General features: G+C 44.7%; 3 protein-coding genes across 3 annotated transcripts; 1 reads left to right on the top strand and 2 right to left on the bottom strand.

The window, feature by feature from the left end:
• Window positions 1-6,525: 6,525 nt before the first annotated feature.
• LOC122697447 (histone H3.1) lies at window positions 6,526-7,014 on the bottom strand. The gene has a single exon (XM_043908273.1). It carries the CDS (start codon window positions 6,996-6,998, stop codon window positions 6,588-6,590), a length of 411 nt encoding a protein of 136 aa, XP_043764208.1. The 5' UTR covers window positions 6,999-7,014; the 3' UTR covers window positions 6,526-6,587.
• A 1,249-nt stretch (window positions 7,015-8,263) lies between these two features.
• LOC122697454 (histone H2A type 1) lies at window positions 8,264-8,750 on the bottom strand. Its single transcript, XM_043908282.1, has one exon. The coding sequence runs from the start codon at window positions 8,705-8,707 to the stop codon at window positions 8,315-8,317; it is 393 nt and encodes a 130-aa protein (XP_043764217.1). The 5' UTR covers window positions 8,708-8,750; the 3' UTR covers window positions 8,264-8,314.
• Window positions 8,751-8,972: 222 nt separating this feature from the next.
• On the top strand, window positions 8,973-9,433 carry LOC122697458 (histone H2B type 1-C/E/F/G/I). Its single transcript, XM_043908285.1, has one exon. It carries the CDS (start codon window positions 9,006-9,008, stop codon window positions 9,384-9,386), a length of 381 nt encoding a protein of 126 aa, XP_043764220.1. The 5' UTR covers window positions 8,973-9,005; the 3' UTR covers window positions 9,387-9,433.

Here is a 9,433-nt window from a genome sequence, read left to right as displayed (position 1 = left end):
GGCGGTGTTTTATATAGTGATGTTGCGGACCTGATTGGGAACCGCTCAGGCTAGCCGTGACGCCCCTAGGCGAGTCCAGACCCGAAGCCCCGCCCACATTTTCAGCAAAATCGAAAGAGAGGTGCTTAAAATACAGAGTCAAAAACAGGGCCTAATAAAAATCCCTCAGTTCAGCTTCTACAAAACATTGTGTTGCCCTTGTCCACAACTGGAAAACCATTCCTTTGTTTGTGTAGGCCTTGCTGTTCTTTTCTCTTATTTTGCTCTCTTAGGCAATCATGGTCCGAGTGAGTTGTGGCTTCCGTAATGAATGGATCATCTGGAGAGCCGTGACTGTAGTCTTTCGGGGGGTTTTTTTGAAACCTCGTGGCTTGAGAGTCTGACTATAAATAGCTTCAGGGTGGGCTTCCTCATCGTTCTCAGCGGTGGTCTCCCCTTTTCCTTACCTTTTACTCATCCTATCATCTTCCTTTCTCGTCCCTCGCTGCCACATTTTTGCTGGTAGAACTGGCTTTTTCAAATTTTCTTCGTTTCACTTAGAAACAATTCAGGAAATTGAGGAAGCTCAGCTTTTACCCGCCATTTCCTCTGGCGAGTCCATGAACAAGTGAAAATCCCTCTCAGGGACTCCTTTCCTGCCCTTACTCCACCCCCTCCCCCGCCCCGCCATCACCACCTTCCTCTTTATCTCCTTTGTTGAATTGAGAAATCAAGTGCACCCCAAAGTTCTGTGCTTTTAATACTGTCTTTAATAAAGTGCTGAATGTAAAGACCAGGAACGATTTTATTCCAGGAATTTAAAAAATAAAAACTTTCAAAGGCTGAATGATAAAGTGGTTTCCTTGACTCCTGGCTATTTGAAATGACCTTTTAGGCCCTGACTTGTCTGCCAGGTAGCAGATTTCATTTCTCTGGGAAAATGCCTTCTCTAAAGAATAACGCACTTACTTTTTCTCTTTTTCCGAGCTTCAGTAATGTTTACCCTTTCTGTTTCAAATGTGTGTGGTTGATTATTTACTCCTTGAACAAATACCTAATATTCTCCAAGTACTTTATATATACTATATGTGCAAAAGACTGCATGCCCTTCTTCTGTTAATCCATTCCTTACTGAGGTATTTCTCTGGCTTTCTTCTTCTTCTTCCTTCTCCTATTTAGTAATGAAATCTAAGTGCTTAACCTTGAAGATGTTATTGGATGGGTAATCTCAACAATCCTCTTCCCTTGCAACTATAGAAAAACCAGGTAGCTTCCTGCCTCATTACCAGCTGTTGTTGAAGAGGGTGTTTGCTATGACCAGTGTGTTCTCTTGGCAAAATTCTGTTAGCCTCTGACCTGCTTTGTTTTGTACCCCAAGGCCAAATTTGCCTGTTACTCCAGGTATCTCTTGACTTCCTACTTTCACATTCCAGTCCCCTATAATGAAAACGACATCTTTTTTGGGTGTTAGTTCTAGAAGGACTTGTAGGTCTTCATAGAACCGTTCAGCTTCTTCAGCATTACTGGTCGGGGCATAGAGTTGGATTACTGTGATATTGAATGGTTTTCCTTGGAAATGAGGAGAGATCATCCTGTCATTTTTCAGACTGCATCCAAGTACTGCATTGCAGACTCTTTTGTCAACTAAGATGGCTACTCCATTTCTTCGAAGGGATTCTTGCCCACAGGAGTAGACATAATGGTCATCTGAGTTAAATTCACCCATTTGAGTCCATTTGAGTTCACTGATTCCTAAAATGGCTACGTTCACTTCTGCCATCTCCTGTTTGACCACTTCCAATTTGCCTCAATTCATGGACTTAACATTCCAGATTCCTATGCAATATTGCTCTTTACAACATCCACCTTTACTTCCATCACCAGTCACATCCGCAACCAGGTGTTGTTTTTGCGTTGGTTCCATCTCTTTATTCTTTCTGGAATTATTTCTCCACTGATCTTCAGTAGCATATTGGGCACCTACTGACCTGAGGAGTTCACCTTTCAGTGTCCTATCTTTTTGCCTTTTCATACTGTTCATGGGGTTCTCAAGGCAAGAATACTGAAGTAGCTTGCTATTCCCTTCTCCAGTGGACCACTTTTTGTCAGAACTCTCCACTATGACTCGTCCATCTTGGGTGTCCCTACATGGCATGGCTCATAGTTTCATTGAGTTAGACCAGGCTGTGGTCCATGTGATCAGATTGGTTAGTTTTCTGTGATTGTGGTTTTTCCCTTCTGTCTGCCCTCTGATACATAAGGATAAGAGGCTTATGGAAGCTTCCTGATGGGAGAGACTGACTGAGGGGGAAACTGGATTTTGTTCTGATGGGTGGGGCCATGCTCAGTAAATCTTTAATCCAGTTTTCTGTTGATGGCAGAGCTGTGTTCCCTCCCTGTTGTTTGACCCGAGGACATGTTGCTCGAGGACGTGTTTCTCCTTCTTAACAAGAACCTTCTGACTAGTCTTATTGATTTAAGATGTATGTTGTGGGAGTGGGTCTGGTAAAAGTATATAAGGCCTTGATAAGACTAGCATATGGGGCACTCTCTGCCTGCTTCTGATGTCTATGTCAGAAGCGTTCTCTGTCCCTTTTCACTGTAATAAAACTTCTGCCACACAAAAGCTCTGAGTGATCAAGCCTGGTCCCTGGTCCTGAAGCTAATTCTTCGGAGATCACAAATCCAAGATTGTTCACCATAAGCTATCATTATTGTTCTTGCATTGTTCTTCATTCAAAGTTAGTCTATTTACGAGTAATTAGTGCCTTTCTTAATTCTCATTTCTCCTGTCCTCCAGACACATATATATGTACACATAAACACACAAAGACACATGCAGACATACACTAATCCAAAACTAGCCCTTTGGAGTGTTTTCCACTCCATGAGCTTAACTTCTCAAATCTTTTCTTCCCTTCCGTAGAGTCTTCTCAACACAGTTGGCCTTTTACCAAGTCAGAATCTTAAATATGAGACAGGCAAGCACAAAATTTTCCTTCTTCCTTGGTCCTACCCCCAGAGCAATCACCATCTTTGCTTTCATTCTCAAACGTTCCTCAAGCATCTATGCCTCCATGTACTATTTCAGTTAAAGAAATTTGAGGATGTAGAATCTACTGGCTCCTTCACCTTATTACACCTTCTATTATTTATTTTTTGCCCTGCATTTTTTGGGATCTTATTCGCCTCACCAGGGATCAAACCTGAGCCACAGAAGTGAAAGCACCAAATCCTAACCACAAAGCTACCAGTGAAGTCCCCAGTCTGCCCTTCTCTAGTCTGCTCATGACTTGAAGCCAGAAATGCAAAACCCTTTAGGAAACCCCTTACTTTCTCCCGAGGCTCTCTCAAGTCCTAAATGTATTCTCTAATATACATGGCTGTTCATGCCTAACCCTCTCTCCTTGTTTTGCCTTATCTTGTTTCCAAAATTCTGTAATACAAAGTGACCAGTGATGGTCTTCATAGTCCTTTCTGTCTCCTGATGTAGTCACTTTTCATGCCTAAATATATCAGATAATAACTGCCAGAAACTCTGATTCCCTTTCATTCACTTCACCTTACTAGCATCTCCAGGGTTGGATGGATATTGAGAAAATAAAAATCAAGATATAGATTGGGGTCCCTGGAGCAGGAGTCCCCTGCTGTCTCACCCTCTTGGGTTTACAATAGGGTCAGAGGCTACAAACACAGTTCCTAAGCTTCTAATGTTTAAAAGCAGACTGGTTTCTATAGACTGAGTGTTTCTATTTCCCCAAAATTCATATGCTGAAATCTAATCTCTAATGGGAGGGTATTTGGAGGGTAAGGTTTTGGGAAGGGGCTTAGGTTTTAACTACCTGGCCCTCATCAGTGGTATTGCCTCTATAAGAGACCCCATTGACTCTTCCACCCATAGAGAAAATAGCCATCTATGAGTTAGGAAGAGGGCTCTTACCAGACACTATGTCTGACAGCACCTTGATCTTGGACTTCCCAGCCTCCAGAGCTGTGAGAAATACATTTCTATTATTTTTAAGGCACCTAGTCTATAGTATTCTGATACAGTAGCCTGAGCAGGCCAAGACACTCATTTTCTGCAAGTCGTGTTTTTAAAAAGTGCTCAGAGTTGGTGCCTTTGGTTTTAGTGGTTATTCTAATTTATTTCTTTCTTTTTTTTTAAGAAGTTTTGGACATTCCCTAAAACCACCTTTTCTACAACCAACCTTAGACTTCTAATAGAGCATGTCCTCACTGAGCCATAGTACACTTTTTAACTTCAGATCTCAATCGGCATCCAAATCCCAGATGTCCTTACTGAGGAATTGCAAAATGTTAAAAGCAGCCTAACTTCTGCCTTTCCACTTACAGGAAAACAGGCTTTTCTACCTAGTTTTTTTTTTTTTTTTCCTTAAACAATCACTCTTACTTTATTTTCCTACAGATGTGGGAGGCTTATACAGATCTCCTCATTTCCTTTGAGGGTTTGTTCAAAGAATCCCAAACTGAGATCTATTGGCTTTGTCTTCCCAGCACTTGGCTACCTTCAGAAAAGACTGACTTTTCTAGAGCTAGTGAAGGATTAATATGTATATTCTCTAAATCTGGGGAACTATCAGCAAGTTCACAAATGAAAACACATGTGAAAATACTTTGGAAACTATCAAGTTTTATATAATTCCTGTAATCAGTATTATACCTGTTCCCCATAGAATTCAAGAAGTATCTTGGATGAAATGCGCAATGCAGGAGGTGGGAAGCACTAAGTAATTACCTGAGGCTATCTTGTGTCTACAGTGTTGCAAATCAGCACTACATTCATTCAAATAGAATTTGATGAGCACCTGCTTTTGTCAGGCTTTTTCTATTCTGGAGAACCATCAGTGAACAGCGGTGAAAATTTTTTTGGCCTTAGTATATGGTGAGAGAAAAGGGGCAAAATTTTACATTTAAAACAGTTTCACACAGAGTAGGAGAAATATCGTATGACATCCCTTATATGCAGAATCTAAAAAAGAAATGATAAAAGAGAACTTATTTATGAAACAGACTCACAGACTGAGAGAATGAAGCAGGGGGAAAGGATAGAAAGGGAGTTTGGAATTGACATGTACATACTGCTATATTTAAGATATTAATAGATAACTAACCAGGACCTACCTACTTTATAGTACAGGAAATTCTGCTCAATATTTTGTGGCAGCTTGGATGAGAGGGGATTTGGGGGGAGAATGGATATGTGAATATGAATGGTTGAGCCCCTTTGCTATCTACCTGAAACTATCACAACATTTGGCTATATAATCAGCTATACTTCAATATAAAATAAAAAGTTATAAAAATAAAACAGGTTCACACAGACTTAGAATACTCTCCTGGTCCTAGAATTTCATAGGTGTGAGTGTAATGTCAGGTATGGGATAAGCCCACAAGTGGTCTGGAGGGCATTACTGCCTCAAACAGGCTCACTGTGGCTTCTACCTCCAGAAAGTCACCAGATGTTGATGGCATGCATGATGCCTGTCATGAGCAGTCATTGGAAGGACTGATGTTGAAGCCGAAGCTCCAAAACTTTGGCCACCTGATGCTCTTGCCAACTTGTTAGATAAGACCCTGATGCTGGGAAAGATTGAAGGCAGGAGGGGAAGGGGACGACAGAGGACGAAATGGTTGGATGGCATCACCGACTCAATGGACCTAAGTTTGAGCAAGCTTGGGGAGATGAAGGACACGGAAGCCCGTTGTGCTGCAGTCCATGGGGTAGTAGAGTCGGGCAAGACTGAGCGACTGAACACTACCCCTGTGGATTGCTCCTCGTACTTGACTGTGTTAGGAGGTTCCTGAAAGCTGGCAAATAAAAGCCAGAGGACTAATTTGTTAATTTCCCAACATCAAATCTTGGAATGGGGGTGAATAATAAACAGCTTAGAACTTGATCCTGCAGGGTTACCAGGTGCTACCGCCTAACAGTGAGAAATGCAGTTCTCAAAAGGGCTGTTTGTTGAACACCCTGTAGCCAGCTCCGACCGGATTCATTCTTTTCTGGAGTTGTATAAAACAAATTGATTATCAGTTACGTTAAGAGGTCTGCCCACTACTGGTAGATCCTGGGCCACATTGCTTCACTTAACCTAGATATACTCTGCCCCTCCTTGGACCCTGGACAGTTCAATCACTAATTGATTAGAACTTACAAGATACTTGTTCCTCCAAGCACAGTACACACACAGACAGTCAACCAGAGCTCTGCATCCTGAGGCTACTCTAACTGGGGGAGATACTTGCTCTCTGCTGATACTCAGGTTGGCAGTTTTGTTGACTGACTTCTCCTTGTGAGATCTTTATACTGGAGAATTCAGAGTGCCCAGGTGGTCTTACAGGTGGGGACACTCGCTCCTATTAGCAGTATCAAAGTTTTTAAAAATAGCTTTTACAAAATTACCACGGCGTCATCAGCCTTAGCAAGTACGCTTCATACCTGTATTGTGGTTATGTAAATCCCGAATAAAATTTTTCTGCTTTAGGAAAACCTATTGTGTTAACAGCTGTTCTCAGTGAAGACGGAAGTGGCTCTTAAAAGAGCCTTTGGGAGGAAGCTAAATGCCCCCAAGCTTGTTAAGGACAGTTTATGCCCTCTCCCCGCGGATGCGGCGGGCAAGCTGGATGTCCTTGGGCATGATGGTGACGCGCTTGGCGTGGATGGCACACAGGTTGGTGTCCTCGAAGAGCCCCACCAGGTAGGCCTCGCACGCCTCCTGCAGCGCCATCACGGCCGAGCTCTGGAAACGAAGGTCGGTCTTGAAGTCCTGCGCGATCTCGCGCACCAGCCGCTGGAACGGCAGCTTGCGGATCAGCAGTTCTGTGGACTTCTGATAACGGCGGATCTCGCGCAGAGCTACCGTGCCGGGCCGATAGCGGTGCGGCTTCTTCACGCCGCCGGTGGCCGGCGCGCTTTTGCGGGCCGCCTTGGTGGCCAGCTGCTTGCGCGGCGCCTTGCCGCCGGTGGACTTGCGAGCCGTCTGCTTTGTGCGAGCCATAACTTCGAGAGCTGTATTGCGAAAGAAGCAACTGAACGACAGCTTCCAGGACGAGACTTTATACAGACGATCCGATCCTGATTGGCCAGACTTTGCTGGAGTAACCTGATTGGTTAAAAACCGATCTTCATTTGGATCTTGCTGCTGCTAAGCTGCTAAGTCACTTCAGTCGTGTCCGATTCTGTGCGACCCCATAGACAGCTGCCCACCAGGCTCCCCCGTCCCTGGGATTCTCCAGGCAAGAATACTGGAGTGGGTTGCCATTTCCTTCTCCAATGCATGAAAGTGAAAAATGAAAGTAAAGTCGCTCAGTCGTCTCCGACTCTTAGCGACCCCTTGGACTGCAGCCTACCAGGCTCCTCCGTCCATGGGATTTTCCAGGCAAGAGTACTGGAGTGGGGTGCCATTGCCTGAAAAGGTTTTGTTTTCTGTCCTCTTACCTTGTGTTTGTATATTCGCAGGGAAGAATTATGGCTGCACTGTATCTTGTCTGAGTTTTTGGTTTTCGACTGAAATATTGATTTCACCAGTAAAAAAGGAATTTGGTCCAGAATCTTTGGAAGTCAGGAAATAAGTTGTTCTAAAAGAAATGCATTTTCATTGGGGTCTTTTTCTCTTTTCAGATAATATGGGGGGAAATTATAACAAAGTATTTGCTAGTCTCTAAAAAACTAGTTCCACTTCATAACTGAATCAAGATCTGCATTTAATGTTTGTATCAAGACCTAAAATAAAGCTTCAAAATAGACTGGCTCACTGGTCCTGTGAAGACACAACTTTTGCCCAGCGTGGTGTAGGGAAGGGGGCGGGGGCCCTGCCGTGTGCTTGAATACTGGTAAGTGGTTATCTAACTTGATTAATTGATTTTGATGCAAATGGTTGGACTTCAATATGTAAACTGTGTACTGACCAGAAGGCCTGGAGCAACACCAAGTTTACACTAATAAAGTAACTAGGTGTTTTTTTGTAAAGAGGTAACCCTGAAAAAAACATAAGTTTTAACTATTGGACCGTTGGGTTCTAATGATAAAGACCAGAAACAAAATTGGTTTAATGCTGGGATAAATAATCATCATAAATGTGTCCCTGGGAAGATAAAGGCTGGCAGTGTCATGGTTTTACAATGGAGTAATCTGAGAATTGGTCTTTACCAGATGTTGACGCATGTTTAGTCAATATGGGGACTAAAAATTCCATGTACAGTACTGTAATCTTGGCCTGACAGGTTTCAAGAGAGTGTTCAGTTCTTCCACAGAAGTTATGGGTGGCTCTGAAAAGAGCCTTTGTTCTTAGAGGTTGGAGTATGAATTCAGACCTTATTTGCCTTTCGCTTTATGATGGCTCTCAGTCTTCTTGGGCAGCAGTACAGCCTGGATGTTGGGCAGGACACCACCCTGAGCGATGGTGACTTTGCCCAGCAGCTTGTTGAGCTCCTCGTCGTTGCGGATGGCCAGCTGCAGGTGGCGCGGGATGATGCGCGTCTTCTTGTTGTCACGGGCCGCGTTGCCCGCCAGCTCCAGGATCTCGGCTGTCAGGTACTCCAGCACCGCCGCCAGATACACCGGGGCCCCGGCACCGACCCGCTCCGCGTAGTTCCCCTTGCGGAGAAGGCGGTGCACTCGGCCCACGGGGAACTGGAGCCCGGCCCGCGAAGAGCGGGTCTTAGCCTTGGCGCGAGCTTTGCCGCCTTGCTTGCCACGTCCAGACATAGCGCAGTACGCAGACGCTACACCAGAAGTGATTAAACCGAAGGAACTCACAATTTATAGCCACAGTGCGCGCGAAAAAGCAGCCATTCCATTGGCCAAAGTTGTCTTCCTATTTTAAACAAGACAAACGCAATTTCTTACAACGCGTGCTCTTATTGGACAATGTTGGCATAACGTCATCATTAGTATTCACCAATCAGACAGATAAGCTCACTAAGACTTATTTGCATATGGACTTGTGACTATAAAAGGGACTCCATCCTCTTTGTTTTTCGGAGATTTTGTAATTCCTGTCAGCATGCCTGAGCCAGCCAAGTCCGCACCGGCCCCGAAGAAGGGCTCCAAGAAGGCGGTGACCAAGGCGCAGAAGAAGGACGGCAAGAAGCGCAAGCGCAGCCGCAAGGAGAGCTACTCCGTGTACGTGTACAAAGTGCTGAAGCAGGTCCACCCGGACACCGGCATCTCGTCCAAGGCCATGGGCATCATGAACTCCTTCGTCAACGACATCTTCGAGCGCATCGCGGGCGAGGCGTCGCGCCTGGCGCATTACAACAAGCGCTCGACCATCACATCCAGGGAGATCCAGACGGCCGTGCGTCTGCTGCTGCCCGGGGAGCTGGCCAAACACGCGGTGTCTGAGGGCACCAAGGCTGTTACCAAGTACACCAGCTCCAAGTGAGCCGGCTCGCAGCCCTACATAACCCAAAGGCTCTTTTCAGAGCCACC

This window comes from Cervus elaphus, chromosome 7, assembly GCF_910594005.1.
Source record: "Cervus elaphus chromosome 7, mCerEla1.1, whole genome shotgun sequence".
Classification (NCBI taxonomy): domain Eukaryota; kingdom Metazoa; phylum Chordata; class Mammalia; order Artiodactyla; family Cervidae; genus Cervus; species Cervus elaphus.
This window is presented reverse-complemented; position numbering and strand designations above follow the sequence as displayed.